Source organism: Mobula hypostoma, chromosome 2 (assembly GCF_963921235.1).
Source record: "Mobula hypostoma chromosome 2, sMobHyp1.1, whole genome shotgun sequence".
Taxonomy (NCBI): Eukaryota; Metazoa; Chordata; class Chondrichthyes; order Myliobatiformes; family Myliobatidae; genus Mobula; species Mobula hypostoma.
In genome coordinates this window covers 181048832-181075376 of record NC_086098.1, presented here as the reverse complement: position 1 = coordinate 181075376, position 26545 = coordinate 181048832, and the positions used below count along the sequence as shown (strand labels likewise).

At 40.9% G+C, this 26545-nt stretch overlaps 1 protein-coding gene across 1 annotated transcript in view; it reads left to right on the top strand.

Moving 5' to 3' along the window:
- Positions 1–26545, top strand: part of LOC134342718 (translocating chain-associated membrane protein 1-like 1) — a 119968-nt gene that overhangs the window by 69295 nt on the left and 24128 nt on the right. Inside the window, exons 4-9 of the mRNA XM_063041179.1 lie at positions 10551–10667; positions 10756–10814; positions 13828–13912; positions 16232–16302; positions 21434–21538; positions 24291–24434. Of these exons, the coding sequence (XP_062897249.1) occupies positions 10551–10667; positions 10756–10814; positions 13828–13912; positions 16232–16302; positions 21434–21538; positions 24291–24434 (581 nt within the window). The remainder of the gene's footprint in view (positions 1–10550; positions 10668–10755; positions 10815–13827; positions 13913–16231; positions 16303–21433; positions 21539–24290; positions 24435–26545) is intronic.

Below are 26545 nucleotides of genomic sequence, written 5' to 3'. Positions count from 1 at the left end.
CTTGCTGTTTTTAACATAAAAATGTTCTGTTAGACCATGACTGGGAAAGCCCAGCATGGAATAAAAAGGAACTCTCCTGAATAAAGTGCAGAATTAACTTAATCTAAGCAGTTGGTTTGCTCAAAAATAATATGCAGAATAAAATTCTGTTGATAACTCAATCACACTTGGGTTTTGCCACTTGCCTATAATCGTACTCCATATGTCCCTCAGTTTTTGACACTTCACCTCTCTATGCACGCCAGTTCTCCAAAACATAAGACCGTAAGGCATAGGAGCAGAATGAGGCCATCTGACCCATTGAGTCTGCTCCACCATTCAATGGCTGATCCTTTTTTTTTCTCCTCCACAATCCCAGTTCTCGGCCTTCTCCTTATAACCTTTGTTGCCATGTCCAGTCAAGAACCTATCAATCTCTGCCTTAAATACACCCGGTGACCTGGCCTTCACAGCTGCATGTGGTAACAAATTCCACAAATTCACCACCCTTTGACTAAAGAAATTTCTCCACATGCCTGTTTTGAAAGGGCACCCCTCTATGCTCTATGCTGAAGCTGTGCCTTCTTGTGCTAGACTGTCCCACCATGGGAATCATCCTTTACTCATCTACTCTATTTAGGCCTTTCAACATTTGAAAGGTTTCAGTGAGATCTCCCCGCCCCCAAATCTTTCTGAATTCCAGCGAGTACAGACCCAGAGCCATCAAATGTTCCTTGTATGATAACCCTTTTATTGCTGGAATCATCCTTGTGAACATCCTCTGGACCCTCTCCAATTCCAGTGAATTTTTTCTAAGATGAGGGGCCCAAAACTGTTCATAATGCTCAAGGTGAGGCCTCACCAGTGCCTTATAAAGCCTCAGCATCACATACCTGCTCTTGTATTCTAAACCTCTTGAAATGAATGCTAACTTGGCATTAACCTTCCTCACCACTAACTTGACCTGCAAGTTAACCTTTAGGATGTCCTGTGCAGGGACTCCCAAGTCTCGTTGCATCTCCAATTTTTGTATTTTCTCCCCGTTTAGAAAATAGCCTGCACATTTATTTCTACTACCAAAGTGCATGGCCATGCATTTTTCCTCTCAAAACTCCAATCTCCTTTCCTGATAATTCAACATTTTTATGATGAAGACACTGTATAAGTAACCCTGGTTATTCTTTCTATCCCACCGTTTCCTCCTTCAATGCTACACTAACTTTCTACATAAATCATATCCCAACAAGCCCACATACCTGCCATCAAACCTAATGGTTCCTACTGTTTTGTTGCTCCTTTACACTTGTGTCAAAATCAAACCTTATCACAAGTACTTTACTGATTTCTCACACATCGCTAACGTACCATTGCTAGTGATTTTTGGTTTTATTTCCTGTACTTTCCTCTTTGTGTCTTAATATTTCACCTTGTTCAGATTAAATTTCTTGAGATTTGGTCAGCGTCAGTAATTGTAAAGTTTTTTGCTTTTAATATAAAATCATATCACTTGAAAGATATTTTACTTGCAATATACCTTGAAAACAATAGCCATACTCATCCATCCTCTCCTTGGTGCACATATGGTGTCAGAGGAAGTGGTAAACAGGTACAGTTACGTAATTTAAAAGACATTTAGAAAGGTACAAGGAAAGCTGAGCCAAAAGGACTGCTATTCTGTTTCCACTGAGTCAGTTATACAACATGAAAAAGTATCTACTCTAGCTTAGCAGTTAGCACAATGCTGTTAGAGCTCGGGGTGTGAAAGTCGAATCCGGATAAAGTCACTCAGAGACCATATAAGTAGAAACTCTTTATTCAAAGCACCCAGGACTTATTCAGTTAGTCGCTCAAACAGGAACAGTGTGTCTGTGTCTGTGATTGATCCCCCAACTAACTAACAGTTCCTCTTACAACACAGATATATTTGTTCAGATACCTCCCACACAAGACAAGCTGGAGTCAAAGTTAGCCATTACATGACAGCCCCAAAAGACAAGTTACAAAACAAGCGTAATGGACAGAACATACATAAACAGGCTGGAGTGGTTCTATCTCTATGCATGAGTGCACAAGGAGATAAGCATCCTGAAACCCTAGCTAGCTACCTTCAAGAAGAAATGTGACTTAGCAGATCTGTTGAACATCAGCGGTTTCTTTTAGGAAAACAGGCTGCTGTTGTTTAACGAAGTGCTAATCCTTTTACATACTTTATCATTCCCTCCTTTTGATCATTACATGATCAACAAAGTAATTTTTTTACAGAGAAAGTGACCAAGTACGGCATTGAGTTATCAGTTGGTAAAAACAACGTACAATAGTAATTTTAACAATGATAAGTACAACTATTAGGCCATAATGCAATATCATGCCCACATATTACTGAACAGGCCTTTGAACGACCACCATTTAGACCCTTGGTGAACCCGTGTAAATCCTGCTCTACTTAATGTTGTCGATCTCCCTGGCAATGTGTTCAGAGAGGGATATAATGTTAGTAGACTCATCAGGGATATAGGTGCAGCATTCTGTGTCAATAATAGCACAGGTTCCCTCTTTCTCAGCTAGGATAAAATCTAAAGCCATACAATTCTGTAGGATTGTTTGTCGGCTGGCTAACATTTCCGTGATCACCTCAGCCACCTGAGTCTGGGTGCCTAATAGAGTATTGGCAGTTTCATTTGCCAATTCCTCCAGGGCAGCTGCCAACTTAATGGTTTCTCAGGAGTTCCTAGCCGTGCCATAAAATGGGAAAGCAATCATCCAGAACTCCTCTAATTCTGTGATTCCCCATTTCTGCCTCTGCTAGTGGGGGTGATCCAGTGGCTCAGGCACTACCCTTAGGTTGGGGATTAGGTAAGCTAGATAACAGCACCTGCTCCATTTCTTCTGGGGCGGTTGCAGGACCCACCTGTTAATCGCTTCCCTGGGTAGCCACAAGTAGGCCTTATCCCTACAAACCCAATAGGTACTATTCATAGGACCGAGGAAAAAGCCCGCCATTAACATTATAATTATATATGCTGCAAGTGCTGTTCCCCAGGAAAAGTTTCCCCTTGGCAATTACAGTGACACGTTGTATTTGTCACCCGGGCGCAGGGCACATGTAGGTGTTGCCTAGAGGCTTCAGGGGAGGAGGTCATATTCAATGGGAACCTGAGGTACCACCCTTCGAAACACTAGCATTTGCAATCACTTGGGGTCCCCTTGCAATTCTGGACTTCACTACCCCAGGTGTTATTAGAGAATCCCCAAGCAGAGAGTTCCTCGCTGGAATTGAGGGGGAATCACTGACAACTGTATCATAGTCTTTCCATGCGAGAGTACTTGCGCACATATAAGAACATAAGAACAAAAGAAATAGGAGCAGGAGTAGGCCATCTGGCCCATCGAGCCTTCCCCGCCATTCAATAAGATCATGGCTGATCTGTCCGTAAACTCAGCTCCATCTACTTGCCTTTTTCCCCATAACCCTTAATTCCCCTACTATGTAAAAATCTATCTGATTTTATCTTAAATATCTCTAGTGAGGAAGCCTCAACTGCTTCCCTGGGCAGAGAATTCCAGAGATTCACCACTCCCTGGGAAAAACGGTTTCTCCTCCTCTCCGTCCTAAATCTTCTCCCCTGAATCTTGAGGCAATGTCCCCTAGTTCTAGTCTCACCTACCAAAGGAAACAACTTTCCTACTTCTACCTTACCTATCCCTTCCAAAATTCTGTATGTTTCTATAAGATGCCCTCTCATTCTTCTGAATTCCAGAGAGTATAGTCCCAGGTGACTCAATCTCTCCTCATAAGTTAACCCCTTCATCTCTGGAATCAACCTGGTGAACCTCCTCTGCACTGCCTCCAAAGCCAATATACCCTTCCTCAAGTATGGAGACCAGAACGACACACCATACTCCAGATACGGTCTCACCAGTACCCTGTATAGTTGCAGCATGACCTCCCTGCTCTTGAATTCAATCCCTCTAGCAATGAAGGCCAACATTCTGTTTGCCGCCTTAATAACCTGTTGTACCTGCATGCCAACTTCTTGCAATTCATGCACAAGCACTCCCAAGTCCCTCTGCACAACAGCATGCTGCAATCTTTCACCATTTAAATAATAATCTGCTCTTCTATTATTCCTTCCAAAGTGGATAATCTTGTATTTACCAACGTCGTATTCCATCTGCCAGACCTTGGCCCACTCACTTAACCCTATCTATATCCCTCTGCAGACTCTCCACATCCTCCGTACAATTTGCTTTTCCACTCAGTTTAGTGTCATCAGCAAATTTTGCTACACTACGCTCAGTCCCCTCTTCCAAATGTAAATGGTAAACAGCTGTGGGCCCAGCACTGACCCCTGCGGCGGCCCACTCACCAGTGACTACAACCAGAGAAACACCCATTTATACCAACTGTCTGTGTACGTTTGGTTAACCAATCCACTATCCATGCCAATACACTTCCTCCAACTCCATGCATCTGTATTTTATTTATACAGTAAGTCTCTTATGCGGCACCTTATCAAACGCCTTCTGGAAATCCAAGTATACAACATCCACCTGTTCCCCTCTATCCACTGCACTCATTATGTCCTCAAAGAACTCCAGTAAGTTTGTCAAACAGGACCTGCCCTTTCTGAATCCATGCTGCGTCTGTCTAATGGAACCACTGCTTTCTAAATGTTTCGCTACTTCTTCCTTAATGACATATCCAACATTTCCCTGCTTCTTAGTGTTTGGCATAGTTGTAGCAAAGGGACAGGGAAGTATTGTGGGCAAACTCAGATAGTAGGGGATGTTTTGGGCATGGTACATTGGGGAACTACTCTCTGTGTGGGCCATGGGGAAAAGATGGTTCTAACCTGTGGGGCGCTGCCATGTCTTCGGTGGCCACTGCTCCCACCCTTATGTGTGACTCTAGTTGACTGGAAGCCCACGAAAAGAAGGCAAAAGACAACGGCCCAGTACATGTTGAAGTCTGTGATAGTCTCTTTAGTCCATAAATTTTTACAGTCAGTACGATGTATCCACCGCGGTTGTCCTTCCAACTTGACTGCCAGGGGCGTGGTGATCAGTACTTGGAATGGTCCCTTCCTCTGTTGCTCTAATTTGCCACGGCACCATTTCTTAATTAGTATGTAGTCTTCGGGTTCGATGTTGGGGTAATCGCCTTCTCTTGTTGTATTGTCTTCGTCCTCATATGCCTGATGCACCTGTGAATGTAAGGCTTGGAGAATCTTAGTTAGGTAGCCTGTTTATATCAAGAGTGGAAGGCCGCGCGGAACCCCATGGAATCCTTGGGGGCTTTCCAAAGATGATTTCAGCTGGTGACAGTCCCGTTTTTTTTCTTGGGGGGTGGCCCTCATATGGAATAATGCTAAAGGCAATACCTTTAACCAGTTAAGCCCTATTTCCTCCATGAGTTTTGCCAATTTGGTTTTTAGAGTACCATTTGCCCTTTCCACTATACCTGCAGCCTGGGGATGGTGAGAACAATGGAATTGTTGTTGAATGGATAAGGCATTTCAGTTTTCCTCATTTAACTTTGCTGCAAAGTGGGGACCGTTACCTGAACTCAACATTTCTGGTAGCCCTTCTTGCAACAGTATTTTAGCTGCTGTCAGGGCTTATTCGGAGCTTGAAGAGATTTGGCGTGTCAACAAATACATTCAAAAACTTCTATAGTTGTACCACGGAGAGCATTCTGACGGGCTGCATCACTGTCTAGTATGGAGGGGCTACTGCACAGGACCGAAAGAAGCTGCAGAAGGCTGTAAATCTAGGCAACTCCTTCTTGGGCACTAGCCTACAAAGTATCCAGGACATCTTTAGGGAGCGGTATCTCAGAAAGGCAGTGTCCATCACCAAGGACCTCCAGCACCCAGGGCATGCCCTTTTCTCACTGTTACCATCAGGTAGGAGGTACAGAAGCCTGAAGGCACACACTCAGCATTCAGGAACGGCTTCTTCCCCTCTGCTATCTGATTCCTAAATGGACATTGAAGCTTTGGACACTACCTCTCTTTTTTTAATATACAGTTTCTATTTTTGCGCATTCTTTTAAATCTGTTCAATATACGTAATTGATTTATTTGTTTATTTATTCTTTTATTATATTTATTATTTTATCTCTCTGCTAGATTATGTATTGCATTGAACTGCTGTTGCTAAGTTTAACAAATTTCACATCACATGATGGTGATAATAAACCTGATTCTGATTATTCGTGGCAGGAATTGCCTCGATCCATCTACTAAACACATCTCTGATCACTAAGCAATATTTTTAACAATGCACTCTCTAGGTAGTTCAATAAAATCGATTTGTAAGCATGAAAAGGGGCCTCCAGGTAAGGGAGTGGCGCCCAACACACAGGGTGTCCCCTTTCCCACATTATTTTTACGGCACACTAAGCATGTCCTCTTTGTTGCTGCTTGCTGCAATTTCGGATGCCACTATGTTTGCAGCAAACTATTTACCCTTCCCTCCTTTCCAAGTTAAGTACAAGTATGAATCTCAGGGAGGATAGGTAGAAATTGGGTAGGGATGCAGACCTGTCCTGCACTGCTGTACCAGAGGCTTGTCGTCCTCAGGGGCGTCCCCCTGAAACATACCTACAACTTGCATGTCTGGCATACCCGTACTGACTGAGAGGCACAAGGGGTCTTGGCGGGGCCCTGGTGGAACTACAATTTCGAGTATCTGTGCTGCGACTTTGGCGGCCTCACCAGCCATGACGTTACCAGTGGAGATTTTATCAGTCTGACAGATATGAGCGGGAAATTTAATAATGGCCAATGTTTTGGAAGCTGCAAGGCAATGAGGAGATTCTGTACAAACGTAGCATTGCTAATAGGATGTCCTGAGGAGGTGAGGAAACCCCAGCATTCCCAAAGTGCTCCATAGTCATGGGCTACCCCGATGGGATATCGAGAATCATTGTGGATGTTTGCATGTTTGTTGGTGGTGAGGATACAGGTATCAGTGAGGGCAAATAACTCATCTTTTTATGCTGACATGGCTGGTTGAAAGGCTGCCTGCTCGAGCACCATGTCATCTGTGACCACAGCATAGCCGGAACATCTCTAGCCTTGAGGGCCCATGAAAGAACTACCATCGACGTACAAGGTTATGTCAGGGTCCTGTAGAGGTTGGTCCGTGAGCTCCTCACGGGCTGTAGTGAATTGATTTCACAGCACGCAATCGTGTTCAGAATTGTTTGTAACCTGGGGTGACAACGTTAGGAAGGTGGCCAAATTTAAAGTGGAGCAGAGAGAAAATTTCAGCGGCAGGTTGCTCAGTAAGGCTGTCTCATAGCGATTTTGTCGTGCCTGAGTGAGGTGCTGTTTCTGTCGAGAGGTCAAAAGCTCCACCACTGAGTGGAAAGAGAGCACATTTACAGGCTGATGTAAGGTAATATTAGAAGCCACAGTTACCAGGATATATACTGCCTTCCCTGAAACTCCACCAATAGGAATCGTGTCAGCTGGTATGTTCGTTCAGACCCCTTGAACCCCCGAGAGGGCAATGGTAGATTATCCTGTGTTCCTCTTGGGGGTCACTACTTACAACGGACAACATTTTCGAAAGTCAGTTAACAAAAGAATTGTTCATGGAGAATGGGGTGATGGTCCGGTTTGAAACTGGGCGTGCCTACATGCCCCAGGGGCACCTTGCCTTCCAGTGTCCTGGTCAACCACAGTTAAAACACAGTCCAGGCTGATCTCCCCCAGGCATGGGCGCTCGCTGGGGTGGCCTATTTCTTCGCTCGGGGATAAGGTCGTTGGGGTCGCCCCCTTATTGCCATCAGCTGGTCTGGTCCTGGGGCATATAGACCATCATGGCAGGGGGAAGGCCAATCAGGGAATTGATCCCAATCCCGGTTTTCCGGTTCCGGCGTATGGTTACGATACCGGCCATTATCTGACCCCCGTCAGTGTTCCTCACCCCGTTGGACAAATTCATGCTTAATTGCAACTCCCTTTGAGGCAGTTCTGGACTCTGCGCTGGGATCCCAGTGGTAAACTACGGCCCGTCGCATCCGATTACGGTCATTATCTGGCCAGTCCATATTGTTGTCTTAATCATCGTGGCTAATTTAAAAGGGAGACATTAGAACAGCAGCACATGAAATTGAGGGGAAGTATTCCCATTATTGAAGATTTGGTCCCCCTCATAAGTCTCATAGCATGATACAAAGCACTCCCAGTAATCCAACCCCGAGTCCCCAGGTTCCGGTTTGTATTCTAATACCTTGGGGATGTTAGCAGGCTGCTGGAGTGCTTTTTCCAAGCCCTGGATTATCTGGTTGGTCTGCTCCTCACCATTTGGCAACCCCTGTCTCAGTTCTCGGCAAGTCTGATATCCCAGTTCTGCCTTCCATTTCCGTCCATCATCGGCAGATAATATCATGCAACTAAGTCCGAAAAGATCCTGAGGGGTTGCATTACACATTTGAATTGTGCTCCGCACATATTGTGCGAAAAGCGCCGGTTTCTCCTTTCTGCCAGGGGCCTGATTCATTATCATAATCGTCTCTTGTGGCTTCCATGGGGCATAGACAGGGATAACCGCCAGCTGATCTTGCTCCCCCACCCTGGGATTTGGCATCATTTGGGTTGGTAACTGTCTCTGAGGTTCAGGCGTGGGACTTTTCTCGGGGACTGAGCTTATCCATTCTTCAGTATCACCTTGTGGGATGGTTGGATATAGGGGCTCTCTCCTCCCCCCCCATCCCTTTGTTTCACACTTCCTCCCACGGTGTGAGAGAACCCTGGAGAATTTTCGGGTCCCATGGTTAGTAGTGGCTCCCAGTATGGTGGTGGGGGTCTTGTCACTAGCCAGTCCTCCTCATGATGACTCTCATCGGGCAGATGATGAGACATGCTCCTGGCCTATTTGTCCCTGGGTTTTATTCCTTGATCAAGGTTTTGCATTTATTATGACTGATCTTTTTCCAGACCATTTTTATGGCTTGTTCACAGCTTGTCACATCCCAAGTCCCCTTCCCATGGCCACACTTCGTCCCCCAATTTCTTAGGTAAAATACCACTTAAAATACGTAAATCTCTTTATCATGAAACAACTCATACTTTTTACCTAGTGAAGTTTCTGTACCTTATTATCACACAACAGATCTTGTTCCACGTTTTTTGTCTTTTTACCAAGCACAGTGTCTGCTGCTCAATTCTCCTGTTGATTTTTACCCAATACCTGTGCACAGTATGTACTGTTAAATTTTCCTGATTTGTTTACCCAACTTTAATCCTTAGACGACTTCAAATTTTACCCGACCCATGCCACCTATCCAATTTTATCCTTTTTTTTATCAGACACAGTGTGTCAGCTGTCCAATTTTCAAATAATTGTCCTACCTTATACGAGTGTCTCGGCAGATTCGATCCAGGTCCCATTAAGGTCCTGTGTTGAGGTCCGGGCAGAGACTCACACCGGTATCGTAGGGAACGACAAAGACATTTGTTTTTGTGGGCCTGATTGGTCCCCCTAGATAGGATGTTCGGTCTGTCGTTTACTCAGCCCGCCTCCGTGTCACAGTCCCTATGTTGGTACCCTGCTCGCTGCGGCGAATGTGGAAGTCGAATCCAGATAAAGTCACTCAGAGACCGTATAAGTATAAACTTTTTATTCAAAGCACCCAGGGCTTATTCAGTTAGTCGCTCAAACAGGAACAGTCTGTCTGACTGTTCCTGCCTGATTCCCCCAACTAACTAACAATTCCCCTTAAAACACAGATATATTTGTTCAGATACCTCCCACACAAGACAAGCTGGAGTCAAAGTTAGCCACTACATGACAGCCCCGAAAGACAAATTACAAAATAGGCATAATGGACAGAACATACATAAACAGGCTGGAGTGGCCCTATCTCTATGCATGAGTGCACAAGGAGATAAGCAACCCTAGCTAGCTACCTTCAAGAAGAACAGGACAGTCCTGACCAAGGGTCTCGGCCTGAAACGTCGACTGTACCTCTTCCTAGAGATGCTGCCTGGCCTGCTGCGTTCACCAGCAACTTTGATGTGTGTCGTCTGTAAGAAGTTAGTACGTCCTTCCCATGAGTGTCCAGTTTATTTCTGCATTCCATGGATGTACTGGTTAGTAGGTTAATTGCTCATTGTAAATTTTCCTTTGATTAGTCTATGTTGGCTGGAATTAGGGTCTTATGCTCTTGGTAGGGTCATCCATGTCAAAGGGTAGAGACCAGACTAGGAGTGGTCCACTGTTCCTCCAGGTTCAGTGGTTCAGCTTAGGGCTAACAATCCTGACTGGTAAAACAAAATTATGGAAACGGCAGTGAAGCATCCTCCTGCATTTATGTGCAGTGGTACAGACAGGATGGAGGGCTTTCATTGCTGCCCTAAATGCCTGTGGCATAATGGCTAAGTAAGTTGGTTTGAGATTACAGGAGTTGCAGGTGTTCCAAATACAATGATAAATTGTAGCTCTTTTGTGGGGCATCCTATTATTTTGAATTTGCATTAATTAGTAGGCATGTTTACAAATTTTGAAACTTTAGTTTGTGGAACATGTGTCTTAAGTTCTTTCCTTGTTACTTTCAGAAAATAAACAGACGACTACATTTGTCCAAAACAAAGCACAGTAAATTTAATGAGTCCGGCCAACTCGCCTTCTTCTATTTGTTTTCTTTTGTATGGGGAGGAAGCATATTGACTGGAGTAAGTATCTTTCTTTTACATATTTGTTACTATTATTTAGAACAGTTAACTTTAACTTTAATTTACGGATTCTTTTTTAACTTAACAGGAAAAATTTACGACAGATCCTACTCTCTTATGGGAAGAATATCCACACACACAAATGTTGTAAGCAAGTTTTTCTAATTTGTTAAATATGGAAATTTTTGAAAAAATTATTACATGTGGTACATAAGAAACCGGAATAACCATTAAGCACTTTTATTCAATGTTTAACTTGAAAGCAATTTAATTTTTGTCCAGGTAATGCTGGTTTCTGCTGTTGTCTGCACTTCTGCTGTCACGTCCACATAGTAACATTGGCATGAGATTATTGTGTTTTTTTTGCATTGTGACTTTTGTGTTAGCCAAAGATCTGCAAGTTCACCATCCCTTGGTCAAGTGGTTGAGGAGATAATCTTGTATGCTGTTTAAGAAGTTTTGACTAGGTTTAGAGAATGTCAGGTTTGACTTGAACTTGAATTAATCTTCATCTAAGCTGGAGTAGGCATTGTGTTATAGAGGGTAGAAAAACTAGACAAAGTCTAATTGTGGATATGAAATTCATTAATGATAAAGAACATTGTTTCTTCTTTGCCTTTGATAACCTGCTAATGGAATCACAAGAATGTGCATGTTTAAAACTTAGTGTCTGAGAATTTATGTTGCATAAGAACATAAAGTAGGAGTGGGACACACAGTCCTTCAAGCTTGCCCCACTGTTCAATATGGTAATCTTCCCCATGTCTTGTCTTATCTCATCTATTCTGTGTCATTTACCCAATTCCTTGACCTTTCAAAAATCTAATACAGACATTGAACTTGCAACACAGTATGGACCCTTCAGCCAACGATGTGGTGACTTATATAAATTGATTCCACAATCAGTCTAATCTTTCCCTCCTGCCTTGGGTGGGGGGGGGGTGGTTGTGGAGAGGCTAAGTGTCTTATCTATTCCTCTTGTTATCTTGTGAAATTTGTAGTTTTATTGCAGCAGAGTGAGTGTGTGTGTGTGTATGCAAAGAGAGAGAGTGTCCATGAGTTCAGTGTCCATTCAGAAATCTGATTCCAGAGGGGAAGAAGCTGTTACTGAAACCTTAAATCTGTGTCTTCAGACTCCTGTACCCTATCACCTTGATAGCAATGAAAAGAGGGTATGTCCTGGTTGATGGAGGTCCCTAATGATGCTTTCTTGAGGCATCAACTTTTGAAGGTGTCCTCAGTGCTGGGGAGGCTAGTACCCATGATCGAGCTGGCTGAGTTTACAATTTTCTTAAGCTTTTCCCAATCCTATACAGTGGCCCTGCCATTTCAGATGATGATGCAACCAGTTAGAATGCACTCCATGGTACGTCTGTAAAATTTTTGAGAGTCTTTGATGATATGCCAAGTGTCCTCATAGTCCTAATGAAATATAGCCGCAGACATGCCTTCTTTGTAATTGTGTCTATATGTTGGGCCCAGGATAGATCTCCAGAGATGTTGACACCCAGGAAATTGAAACTGCTCACCCTTTTCATTTCTGATTGCTTGATGAGAACTAGTGTGTTCCCTCCACTTCCCCTTCCTGAAGCTCTCAATCAATTTCTTGGTCTTAATGAGGTTGAGTGCAAGATTGTTGTTGCAACCCCACTCAACTATTTGATCTATCTCACTCATGTCCGTCTCCTCATCATCCCAGCAATAGCTCTGTCATCAGTAATTTATAGATCGTGTTTGAGCTGTACTTAGCCACACAGTTGCGGGTGTAGAGAGTAGAGCAGCAAGCTAAGCATGCTTCCTTGAAGTGTGCTGGTGGTGATTGTCAGTGAGGTTATTTCCAATCTGCACTGACTCTGTCAAGTTGCCTGTCATCCTCCCCTGCCCAGAGAGAAAACCTTTTCTCACTAAACCTTAAGACATGATCTCTAACCCTGGCAGCTTCCTGGTAAATCTCTTCTGTAGACATTCACAGTGGAATGGTTCTATTGCTACCATCGCTTAATTAACCAATTTTGATGTTGAGCCTTGATGTGAATTTTGAAAAGCTGTTTATCGTCAAAGCATGACAAATGACCTCAACAATTGTCAGTGTATGTACATTTTCAAGTTCACATTAGCTACTATTGGGAGTTCTAGGTGATTTTGCTTTGCAGTCTATATGGGGGCTAAGGCCAGTTCTCTCACCCAAACTTGAAAATCAGAGATGAACATTTATAGCAGATTATTTACAGTAATTTTTCTGTTCTAAGAAATGGTTACAGTTTGCGATTTGATTAAAACTGTTTGTTGTTGACTACAGTAAGATGCGATTCATAGTCTCCATGAAAATAGGCTTCTTGGCCCAAAGTCTGTGCCCATTGTCAAACACCCAATTATATTAATTCAATGTTATTCTTCTCATGTTCCCATTCACTCCCATCAGACCCTAGCACTGCCACTGCATTCACCAATGTGAGAGGGATAATTTACAGCAGTCAATACCGACTAGCCCATATAGTCATAGTCATACTTTATTGATCCCGAGGGAGATTGGGATATCTCATCTGAATGTGGGAGAAAACTGGAGGACCAGGTGGAAATCCATGTGGAGAATATGGTCATGTGGAGAACATTCAAACTCCACACAAACAGTATCAGTGAGCAGGATTGAACTTGGACCACTGGCACTGAGAAGCATCAACTCCATGAGCTGTGCCACTCTTGAAGTGGAGAAAATATATCAGTGAATTTGTTTGATATTTAGTGTTTCACAGTGGCCTTGGTCAAGAGTCTAGTTTTGCAATGATGACTTGGCTGCTACAGAAGGAAATTAAGTACACAAAGGATATGTAATGTAGTTTTATTAATGTAATACTCTATTGTATGGTAGTTTGCTTTATTAGCCATAACACCATCATAAGATCAGAAGTGAGGATGTTTGCTTTTGAAAATACATTGTTCTGTACCATTTGCAACAGTTCAGCTAATGGAAAAAGACCATTGCTATGTGCCACAAGCACTGGTCAAAATTTAGACACTACTGATAAATGGCAAAAAATGTTGTTAGCCGCAAGTGCTAGGCAGTGTTCAGTTTTAATTTTGTTTTGTAGAAACTCTAACATGCTTGAACTTATATTAATATAACTTGTGCTTGGTACTTAGAATATATTGTTTGGTTCAGTTTTCAGGTGAAATTTTTCTACATTTGTCAGATCGCCTATTGGCTCCATGCGTTACCAGAGCTCTACTTTCAGAAAGTTAGAAAGGTAATTATATGCTGATACTATTTTACACTATTAGTATTTAAAACTAAATGCATCAATTTTTTGACTTTTGTATACTTTAATATGCAATGAGAAAAGGGACTTGTTTGAAAATAAAATCTTGACTGGCTAAGAATGTTTTTAATGCTACAGATTCCTTTTGTTGGGTAGTGTTTCAGTGTCTGACACAAATCCCAGTAGATGCTAACTTTAATATTCAAGAAGAACCTTGAACTGAATGCAAATTCTACTACTCCATTTCTTGCTGGTTTATAAGTTTATTTTCATTAATTTTTAAAGCTGCAAATATATATTTTTAATAAAGCAAATGATTATCAATGTTGTGACTGCTCCTTTATCAGTATTGTGGCTCATTTTGGGCTTTCTCAGCTGTCTCTTTTCCCAAGGCTATTTCTTCTGTATGCCAGGTGATTATTTATTTTTGATAATCTTCCTTCAGGGCATTTGTGATGTATCATGTAAGTGTGCTCACACAATATTCCTTTCAACCAGCCTAAGTTTGAGGCTGAGGGGTGAAATTAAGGATTAACGGAAGTTGAGGTAAAGATGATGAGGATGCTGGGGATCAGCACAGCAACTGCAGGAAACCTTTCATAGGATATTAACTAGTTCTTGCCTTCATGTTCAATGCATCTGAGTTGGTGTGAAGTTCAGCTTTTTCATTTGATAGTTCTATACTTCATTTGGATATGTTGCACAGCTCTTGCTGGCAGTGAACTTGGATATATAGTAGTGATCACTTGTGCTTATTATATAGTTTCTGCTAATCATGATTTATCTCTACAGGAATTAAACATTCATGTTGATTCGCAAATGATCATTTAGTGTCTATCCATATAAGATAAGTGAATAAGGTCCGGGGTCCCCAACCTGTTGCGCACCGCAGATGGGTTTAATATTGATGATATTCTTGCAGACCGGCCGCCAGGGGGTTCATGACAGGGAATGAGGAAAGGTGCAGCTAACTCGTATCATTTCATATCACCAAATCATATCGTTTCCACATGGTCTGGTACCAGTTCGCAGCCCGGTGGTTGGGGACCACTAAATAAGGTTATTGAGACTATAGGATGGTATGCTATTCAGTATAATTGAATGAGCTTTTTGTGGACGATTTAGTTCATCCATGAACCAGGTAAATCTGAAGTTCCGTAAGGGCATTATTAATTTTAAAAAGCCTGGTTCAGTAATTAAAATTATAGCTGCTGACCTGCCTTCTGGGATGTTTCTCTCTTTCCCCACCCCCCACCCACCCAACTGCCTTCTGAAAATATTACATACCAATACTATTGTGGGTAGAATACTCTTCAGTGAACAAGCAGCTTACTAGACCTCTATGTTAACAAACTGTGTTGATTTAACTAGTTTGTTTCTTCACAGTCTACTTGTGCAATTGAGAATCCTAGGCCTTTCTACCTAACCTCACAATTTAAGTTACTGTGAATATCGTATGTTGGGAGTGAAAAAGTATACACTGTGTCTTGGAAACTGAAGCTACCTATTTTAATTTTTCAGTAGCCTGGTTCAGAGATTCTTGAGCACAAAAGTTGAACTGTACATGTCTACCAGCTGCTCAGTTGATCAAAGAGTAAGAAAGGATTTGAATTCAAGTTGCCTTAAGCTTGCTGTTTTTGAACTTGTACAAGATGTGGTTTACTAATCAATACTTTCTATGGTAAATTTAAAATTAACATGTTTGTCAAAATATTATTCCTTGACCAGAGGTATTTAGTTGAATAAACAAACTATGAAGAAGTGTAAATAATATTACTTCCATTTTAGAGGAGATGTCTATGCATTGATCTGAACAAATTCCAGAATGCTTCTGGAATAGATTGCATATTATGGCTGAAATTGCCATTTAAATTTCAACACTTTTAAGAAGATTGGTCTTGAATGCAAGGAAATGATGTGTGGACTCTTTTTGTTTTGCATCATTGTATTATTTATTTTCCTGCTAAATTATGTTTTTTTTTATTTTTATATTCCTTCAAGTTCTCCCTTGCCATTCCTCCCGTAAGAAAGCAGGTGGGCAAACAACTGAGCAGTCTGTTTCAAAGTATTTTTAAGTCCTTCAACTTCTCCGCAAGATGCGCAGCAATAGTTGCAGCGATGCTTCAACTTCTCCCTCCCTCTAGGGAAGCACCTAATTTCCCCTCAACATTATCTTCGGCATTGTGAACAGTATCAAATCTGGGGATTTGTAGAAAAATCTGCAACCCTGCTTCATAATGCTGATTGTGTCTTTACTACTTTTTTAAGTTCTGTTCCTCATTTGTTTCAAATTGTTAAATCTTACAGGAGGATATCGCTCGACAGCTGTACTACATTTGCCTTTACATATTCCAAATCACTGGTGCCTATATATTAACGTAAGTTTTTAATCATGTGTCTGGTGCAGAATTATTTTCAATTTAGATCATAATTTGGATTTATTTTTGTGTAGTGGAACTTTGATTATCTGCCAAAATAATCTCTGCTCTGTTTCCTTCACTCCATTTTGTTTTGTAAAATGGTGGGTAATCGAGATTCCCTTGAACAAAAAAAAGTTTGATCCACCTTGCATTCTGTTTCTTTTTAGATCTGTATTGAGCTCATTTCAAGGTTGCAAAAGTTCTTTTGAAAAGAAACATAATGTCAGGAAAGCTACCTGTTGATCAGTGCACACCTGCATCCCTTTTCTCTACTGATCTGTACTAACTGCTGCTGTTAGCCCCATGCTCCCTTTTGCACATTGTTCTCCTTGCATTCTTTTCTTTTCAAATCTTTTGACTGGTAGAGAATACAACAAACTGAAAGATTTCAAAAGAAGTGGTACATAGTCAGCCCATTCTTAGAAGCTGTGTTCTCGGTGCTTACTGATAGAGGGCCAGCTGATTTGCCGTTCTAATAACTCCTACAGACAAAATGACTATAAATGATCAAAATTCCATCATACTGTATTGAGTTGATAACATTGCAGCCTAAAGAATGAACCACACATTTTAAAATTTTCCTAAAAAAATAGCTTTGATGAACTTGGAATATTGACAAATTTGTTTGTTCTTAAATTACATTTTCCATATAGTTTAAAAGTACAAGAAAATTGACAGTACTCATAATTCATCCAGTGGTTATACATTATAAACTTTAAATCAACCTCAAACTTTTTCCATTAATGTTTTCAAGTATTTTACTAAAATATTTCTGTGCAATATACAGTGGATTCTGGTTAATTGAGACACATGACTAGTATATTTTGGCTCAATTAAGTGGCTACCCCAATTAGCTGAAGTTTCATGGAAATAGTTTTAAAGGATAAAGTATGTTTAACTGAGCAGTGAACAATGTATCTAAATGTAAAAGGAACAAATTGGAACATTACCAATATTTACTACAGTACTATAAAACTGTTATCGATGGAGGAATTCATGCAGTGTATGCTGCTGTGTTCTTTTGATTAACTGAATAAATGAATAAAATCAGCCTAGACACCTAGTACAGATAATGGATTGCCTTCCTGCCTGAAGTAGTGGCTAAACTTACCGATTTGTAACTTGACATCAAATGAATAACAACAAGCATACGCAAATGACACTATTTTAAAAAAGTTGCTCTAGGCATGCTGTATTGCATAACAGCCATACAAGTGCACCTGACTGACACAAGGTAGAAATTGGGGCACACTCCTGCCCCAATTAAGTGGCATAGTATCCCAAATAAGTAGCTGCTCCGATTAACCAATGGCCCAATTAACCGGAATGCACTGTATTTTTCTTTGAACGATGTAAACCAATATATTGCAGATGCTGGAAATCAGCAGTAAAACACAAAATAAAGCAAATACTGAGCAAATCGGATGTTTTGTTTTGAAGAGAGAAACAGCTTGTTTTACTTGGAAATTCCATTTCAACTTTAAGGTTTAATTTGAAACAAACTTTCATCTGCGGAGAAAAGGAAGGAAAAAGAATACATTTGTAATAGGGTGGCGGGCTTGAGAGTTTAAATGATAAAATGGATTATTCTTTGTTCTTTGGAACGTAGAAGGTTGAGGGGGGACTTGATAGAGGTATTTAAAATTATGAGGGGGATAGATAGAGTTGACGTGGATAGGCTTTTTCCATTGAGAGTGGGGGAGATTCAAACAAGAGGACATGAGTTGAGAGTTGAAGGGCAAAAGTTTAGGGGTAACATGAGGGGGAACTTCTTTACTCAGAGAGTGGTAGCTGTGTGGAACGAGCTTCCAGCAGAAGTGGTTGGGGCAGGTTCGATGTTGTCGTTTAAAGTTAAATTGGACAGCTATATGGACAGGAAAGGAATGGAGGGTTATGGGCTGAGTGCAGGTCGGTGGGACTAGGTGAGAGTAAGAGTCCGGCATGGACTAGAAGGGCCGAGATGGCCTGTTTCCGTGCTGTAATTGTTATATGGTTATATATGGTTATATTGAGCAGGGTAAGAGATAGTATGTAAAGCATTGTTTAACATGTATAAATATTGCTTGCATCTGAGGTAGAACTGAAATCATTTTTTGTATAAGTGAGCTGCAAATGCTGGATTTGAACCTCGTCAGTTTTTTCAAAACAAATTTCAGAATTTCTGGAAGCAATTAAAGCATTAACAATCGCAAAACTAGAAACAGTAAATATAATAAATACTTAGTTAAACAAGCAGCATCTCTTAATATAGAAACAAGATTAATATTTCAGATCATCAGCCTGTAACAATGGTCCTGGTTTTACTGTGAAGTGTGGAACTGCTATCACTGATATCCTGAAACATGTTGACATTACAAAAGAGAAGATACTGGTCTGTTAGTCTGCATAGTGAATAAATCCCCAGGGTCTGAAAAAAACAGGACGATGAGGGAGCAAGGGAAGAAATCGTAGGGGCCTTGGCAGAAATTTTTTTTGTAAGTACCTTAGCCACAGATGACCTACATAATACTGGAGGATAGCTAATGTTGTGCCTTATTTAAGAAAATCTGAAAGAACAAATCAAGGAACTATAGGCCAATGAGCCCAACATCAGTGGTGGAAAAGGTACTGGAAGACATTCTGAGAAACAGATTTATTTGCATATGGAAGGGCAAGAACTTGGAAATAGTCATCATGGTTTTGTGCATGGAGAAATCGTGTCTCTCAAATTTGATTGAAAACATGATGAAGATTAAAGAGCACAGTGTAGTAGACATTGTGTATGTGGACTTTAGCAAAGCTTTTGGCAGATCCTGCATGATAGCAGTGTTTGGAAACTTGAACACATGGACACTGGAGCGAGCTGGCTAATTGGATACAAAATTGGCTTAGTGGAGGAGATGGGGTGGTAATGAGTTACTATTTGGGTTGGAGGCCTATGATTAGTGGTGTGCTGTGGAGATTGGATGAAAATGCAGATGGCATGATTCATAAACTCCAGATGGCATCAATATTAATGATCTAGTGGGCAGTGAAGAAAATTGTCTGAGGTACCGTAAGATCTAAATCAATTGGTAGTTTCAGTGAAGGAATGGTAGATTTAATTCTGCAAAGTGCAAAATTATGCATCTTAAGAAGATGAGCCAAGGCAAGATGTATACAGTGAATGACAGTGCCCTGAGGAGTATTGTAGAATAGAGAGACATGGTTGCCTGAAAGTGGGTAGGCAGGTAGATAAAGTAGTAAAAAAAAACATATGGCATGCTTGCTACCTTCAGATGGGGCACTGAGTACAATAATTGGGGTGTCACATTACAGCTGTAGAAGATATTGGTGAGACCACATCTGGAATATTGTGTTCATTTAGGATGGAAGTTTAAAAAAAAAGTGTGCAGAAAATATTCACAAGGATATTGTTTTCACTGCGACTGAAGGGCTTGAGTTTTAAGGAGAGATAGCTTGGGACTGTTTTCCCTGGAGCATGGGAGACTGAAAAGTGATCTTGTTGCAGTTAATGCGTGATGCACAAAATGGGTTGGAATAGTCGTCTTGTCCCCAAGGTGTTTGAAATTAAAGGACATAGATTTAAGGTGAGAGGGGTAAGATTTAAAAGAGATCTGAGAGGCAAGTTTTCACACAGGGTATATGAAATGAGCTGATAGAGGAAGTAGTAGACTCAAGTATAATTGCAATGTTTTTAAGACATTTGAAGTATTACATGTACACAAAAGATTTAGAGGGATATGAGCCAAATGCATGCAAATGGAACTAGCTATGAGGGATGACTTGATCGCTTTAGCTAATTTGGGCTGAGAGGCTTGTTTACGTGATGTATAACTAACTCATTTCTAAATATTTGTAAATTTTGGAACTTGGCTGAAATGGAGTCTGGAGATTATTTCTGTGCTCTGTTGCTGGATTCTACATGGGAGAATCTTGCAAAGATTCTAAGATGTACAGTGTTTGAGGAATCAGCTATGTGCCTGGCACAGGATCCATTAATACATTTATTACAATGTGGACTATTGGCTGTATGAGGAAGAGGGGGAGGAAAAATAAGGTGAGTTCTCTAAATTGTGACATGTCTATTGTGTTTAATTAATTTTTTTGGTTTTGTAGAGCTTAAAGCTTTTATCTAAAGTTAGTTTTTAAAGTATTTAATGAATTGAATAAATTAAATGTTTAATGGTCAGTGAAAAGTTTTGACAAATTGCAAATCTTCACTATCAAAGACATCCAGGAGTGTTTCATGATCATCTCTCTTCTGACCACTTGGACAAACACTTCTGATTCCAGCTAAGTTCAACGGAATAAGGAACATGAGCTGGGTGTCAGTAATGCCAGGACAATTAAACGTGTTTGTCTCCACAGATGCTGCCTGCACTGTTGAGTATTTTTATCATTCTCTTTTAATTTCAGATTTCCAGCATCTGTATTATTTTACTTGTATTCACTGTTGTAGGAGATAGCTTTAGTGACCATGGGGCAGGTAGGGGAAAATAGGCCAAGGTGATTTATCTTGTATATTATCCAGTGCCTTCTGCTGGAAGGTGCATGCAAGTTGATGTTGGGCAAGGACAATATTTGGCTTACAAGTCAGTTACTTAGTCTACCCCCAATAATTGTCTAACTTGTTCATAATGATAGCTGTTTCAGTTAGTATTTCAGAAGGTGCCTCTGGAAAGTTGCCCATTGGAATTGAATTCTCTTGGAAACTGGATTTAAGATTGAAGCAGAGAGAATAATAGTTATAAATAAATTGTTTGTTTATTGGTTTTACTTTATAGTATCCAGAGGAGTTACTTTATTACTTAAGGTTAGTAGTTAATACACTGATTTCACCACCCCTGCCCCTCTATTCATGTATTTCTTGTGTATAGTAATGCCAAAGCTTACAATGCCCAATATGAAAATACATTGTGGTACATGTTTTGTCTGTGTCATAGCTTCGAGTTTAAATAGATGTGTGATAGCTTTTTAATGAAACCTACTGATATGACAATTTCAAGGTAGGTATTTTCTTTAGAAAGAAACATTCTAGTATCTCATTTAGAAATGTACAGAATCATCCTTTAATATGAATTTTGTTTGTGCCTTGTTTTTATAACAGCCTCCACAGACTGGGCTTGATACTCTTGGTACCGCATTACTTGGTAGAGCTTTTGTTTCATGCATCACGACTATTTTACTTCAGTGATGAAAACAAGCAAAAAGGGTAAGAGTAGTTTGTGAAGCTTGGTAGGATTTATTAAATAGTTTTGGAGTATAAGCAGTTATTTTTACTCAGCAACTTTATCCAGTTAGAAAATAAATAGCATCAGTCTTCGAACCAGGTTAACTGAGTGAGGTCAGGGTAGCACTGCTGGTATAAATATCTGCAGCACTCTAGGGCTAGGGCTGGGGAGGGGGAAGCTTGTTAGTGCTATGTTACTGATATCTGTGCAGTGAAAGGCAGGTGTTGAAGGCAAGATTAAGTTCAGTCAATGTCTTTACTAAGCTGAAATCCTGTCTATCTTCTGATATAAACTGTGTCTATTCTGAGTGAGCATACCTTAATCCATTATAATGGAGGGGAAGCTTTTGGGACAGCAGAAGAGCAAGAGTACCTGAAAGAGAAGGACAACTAGTTGAAATAAATAGGATATTGTAATGGAGGGGAAAGGCAAGAGATAGACTTTAATGTTTCCACAATGTTGGAAAAACTAAAGTTCAAAGTAAATTTATTATCAAAATACATATATGTCACTATATACAACTCTGAGATTCATTTTCTTGTGGGCATACTAAATAAATTCAATAACCATAATTGAATCAATGAAAAACTACACCAATCGGTGCGCAAATACAAAAAGAAAGGAAGAATAAAAAATAAATAATTAAACAATAAATATCAAGAACAAGAGATGAAGATTCTCTGAAAGTGAGTCCATAGGTTGTGGGAGCAGTTCAGTGATGGGCAAGTGAAGTTGAGTGAAGTTATCCCCTCTAATTCAAGAGCCTGATGATTGAGGGGGTAATAACTGTTCCTGAACCTGATGGTGTGAGTCTTGAGGCTCCTATACCACCTTCCTGATGGCAGTACTGAGAAGAGAACATAACCTGGATGGTGGGGGTCCCTGATGATGGATGCTGTTTTCCTGCAACAATGCCTCATGTAGTGTGCTCAGTGGTGGGGAGGGCTTTACCTGTGATGGTCTGGGTACGATTTTTCATTCAAGCATATTGGTATTTTCCATACTAGGCTGTGATGCAGCCAGTCGATATATTCTCCACCATACATCACCACACAGAAATTTGTTGAAGTTTTTGATGGTATCCCGAGTTTTTGCAAACTTCTAAGAAAATAGAGGTGCTGCAGTGTTTTCTTTGTAAGTGCACTTGTGTGCTGGTCCTCTGAAATGATAACACTAAGGAATTTAAAGTTGCTGACCCTCCCCAACCTTGATCTCCCAATGAGGTCTCATGGACTTCCAGTTTCCTCCTCCTGAAGCTCCTTGGCCTTGCTGATATTGAGTAAGAGGTTGTTGTTTCCCTCTTGTATGCCTCCTATATTAAGTGATAACACTAACAATTTTTAGCCATTGTCTGTAAGTATTAAGTATGGTAGTGTAGCAATTACAGCAGCTGTGATTATTGATTGGGGTTGAGTTGTCACTGCTTGTTTGTAAGGAGTTTGTGCATTGACCATTTGGGTTTCCTCCCACATTCCAGCGGCATACAGTTAGGTTTGGTGAGATAGTGGTCATGTTATATTGGCTCCAGAAGTGCAGTGACACTTGCGGACTGCTCAGCACAATCCTTGCTGATTTGATTTGATGCAACTGATGTATTTCTCTGCATGTCTTGATGTACATATGGCAAATAAAGCTAATCTTATCTTTAAGTAATAAAATCATCAAAAGTGGATATTCACAGTAAATCTGGAGACACCTACAGAGAGAGAGAGAGAAACATTTAATGTTTTAGGCCTTTCATCCAAACGAGAAAAGCTGAACATTTTGAGGTACAGAAAGGAGGATGTGCTGTGATAGGTAATTGTAAGAGAGAAAGTGACATGAAGAATGATGATGCTTGGCAATAGAACTAGTGCAATGGGCTGGTTTGACAGACCCAAACTATTCGAGTGTCCAGGAGATGTCATAATAAGTGTACAAGCACAACTAAGTAATTTAAGCCTACTTTATTATCACAAAATAGAAAGCACAAATAAACCATACAAAATATTATATAGTAGGTCATAAGGATTTCGGGGCTCATGAGCACCCAGAGGAAACCCACAGGGAGAATGTACAAACTCCTGATAGACAGCGGGTATTGAATCCCAATTGCTGGCACTGTGAAGTGTTATGTTAATCACTATGCTACTGTGCTGCCTCATTTGTGTCATTTTCTTTGATTGGGAAGTCATTCAAAAGCTGGCAATTCAACATAGTCACAAAATGAATGGCTAGCTAATTTAAGAAAAAGAGCTTTTTTTCTTGGACCATAAAATGCTTTGCCTCAGATTGAGCTAAAATGAAGAGATGTGGAATGTTATTACTTTGTGTCTTTCAGTTGGAATTCATCATACAACTGGTGGTAACTGGAATAAATTTAATGCAATAAAGTGTAGAATGAATATTGGAAAATAAATTTCATTAACTATTGCTGTTGAAAACTCTGGAAGCATTTAACATTGTATCTCAATAAATAAATGAACAAGTCTGTGAAGGGAAAAACAGTTCACGTTTCAAGTCACTGACTTTAAATAATAAACTTTAAGGATGACCTTCCATTTTCCAAAAAGTCATCATCTCTCCACAGAAGCCACTTGATTTGTCGAGTATTTTCAGCACTTTTCTGTTTTTATTCCTGGTCTCTAGGATATTTGGCATACTGCTTTGGGATATGATTATATTCATGTTTTCTATTGATAAAATTAAACTTTAGCTATCAGTTAATTTTTTTTTAAATCCTATTCTTCCCAGCTTCACCCTGTGGGCTCTGCTTTTTGTAATGGCCCGCCTTCTCACTTTGACGCTATCTGTCCTCACTTTTGGCTTTGGCTTGGCAAGAGCAGAGAATCAAGATTTTTCAGTAGCAGATGGAAATTTCAACACATTGACTGTCAGGTATGTTATTAAAATGTAGTCCAGTATTTGAAGAAGTTTCAAGTATTCTTAGAGTGAATATATACATGAAAGGCATTGGCTGGAATTGCTTCACTTCTCAATTTGTGGATTGCAGTTATTGATAGCGGACTCGTTACACTTTTTTTTTCAGAACACATTTTGTTAGTATTATTTCCTGGAGTAACAATAGCCCACACTAATTTCCCAACTTTAGCTGCTTAAGTATTTCCACGAAGCCCAGTAGTATAAGTTTGAGGAACAGCTTCCCATCTTCTGATGAGCACATTGCAGGTCACAAGGTTTGAAAGTTTAATTCAACCATTTCAGATAATCAGTCTCAGTAATTAGTACCAGAATTGGCCAGTTTTGATGAAGGGTTATCAACCTGCAACATTTTTCCTCTTCAAAGATGCTACATAATTTGCTGAACATTCACAGCATTCTGTTTTTATGTCTGACTTGCAATTTCTTTGTACATCTCATTGTTTCCCAGTATTTTTTTCTTCCTTTTGGGTATTCTCGTTCATCTCCTTCTTACATCTGTTGACAAAATACATGTGATTTACTCATCAGAGTAACTTTTTGGCATGGACTAGGTGGCCTAATGTTCTCTTCCTGTGCTTTAGAGCTCTTATGATTCTGATTTCAAAAAAGCCTTTTCCCTCCACTCTCCACCCTCCACCTGCTGCAACAGACTCAAGGAACTCAGCAGGTCAGGCAGCATCAGTAGAGAGAATAAACAGTCGACATTTTGGGCCAAAACCCTTCTTCAACACTGGAAAGGGTGGAGGGGAGATGCCAGAATAAAAGGGTGGAGGGAGAGGCTAGCTGGAAGGTGATAGGTGGGTGGGAAAATTCAAGAGGAAGAGGAGAAAGGATCTGATGGGAGAGGAGAGTGGACAGTTGGAGAAGGGGAAGGTGGAGGGGGAAACTGAAAGGTCAGAGTGAGGAATAAAGAAAGGGGGGTGGGGGCAATTCCTTCACTGGAATTTATCCTCCATCTATATTCATGCCATCAGATTGGAGGGTACCCAGATGTTGCTCCTAAGGTATTGCTCCTCCACCCGGAGGTTATTCTCACCTTGGCACAAAAGGAGGCAATGGAGTGACACATTGGACCGGGAATCAAATCAAATCAAGTTTAATTGTCAGTCAAACCATACACAGTTACAGCCGAACGCGACAGTACAAAAACATAGACGCGCATTCAAAATAGCGAGAAAGGAAAAAAAACATAGTCACGTAAGAAAAGACATTTTTATTCCAAGACCCTGAGCGACAAGTCTCGCAAATTGATGGTTCCCAGCAGTCCAGCCTGTAATTCCATCAATCCAGCAGTGGAGGGCAGCACCAACAAGAGAAGTCACCCACAACCAAGTCCAGGCGTTTTACTATAACGTCAGCCCACTGCTTGAGGCCTAGTCCTTGCTACAACTGAGTCAACACTGCTCCCTTGCCCCCTGTGGAAATCAATGTCCAACAGGATCTTGCAGTTGCAAAGGGAACATCCAAGATAGTCACTCACGGTTTCACTACACACTGACGTTGCACCACCTTGAAGGCACCAACTTTGGTGTCTCCAAGTCGCAGGCAGCAGCATGGTCTGCTCCCAGGTCAACTCTTCCAAACCCATTCCGGATCCTCCTGAGGTCTGACACACCGACTCACCTCTAAACCTCCAGCTAGCTCTTACGACACCCTGGCTGGCTACTCCAAACAATGAGCAGCTCACTGATGTGGTAGACCTGCTGTGCACGTAGTTATTGTAGTCAAGACTAGTCTTACTATGTTTTAAAAACACATCAAACAAAGAGAAAAAGCACCTTTTTGGTTGGCCCCTGAGTGTCCACTGTATCCATACACACTGCCATTTTGCTGGAAGTGGAATCTGAATTAAAATATTTGGCCTCAGGGAAGTCCCACTTGTGGCAGATGGTGAGGAGATGCTCGACAAAGTGATCCTCCAGCATCAGGAGCACCAGACACAATAGATGACCCCAGCAGATTTGCAGATGAAGAGTTGCCTCAGCTAGAAGGACTGTTTGAAGCCTTGAATGGAGGTGAGGGAGATGGTGTATCAGCAGGTGTGGCACTTGGGCCGCTTGTAGAGA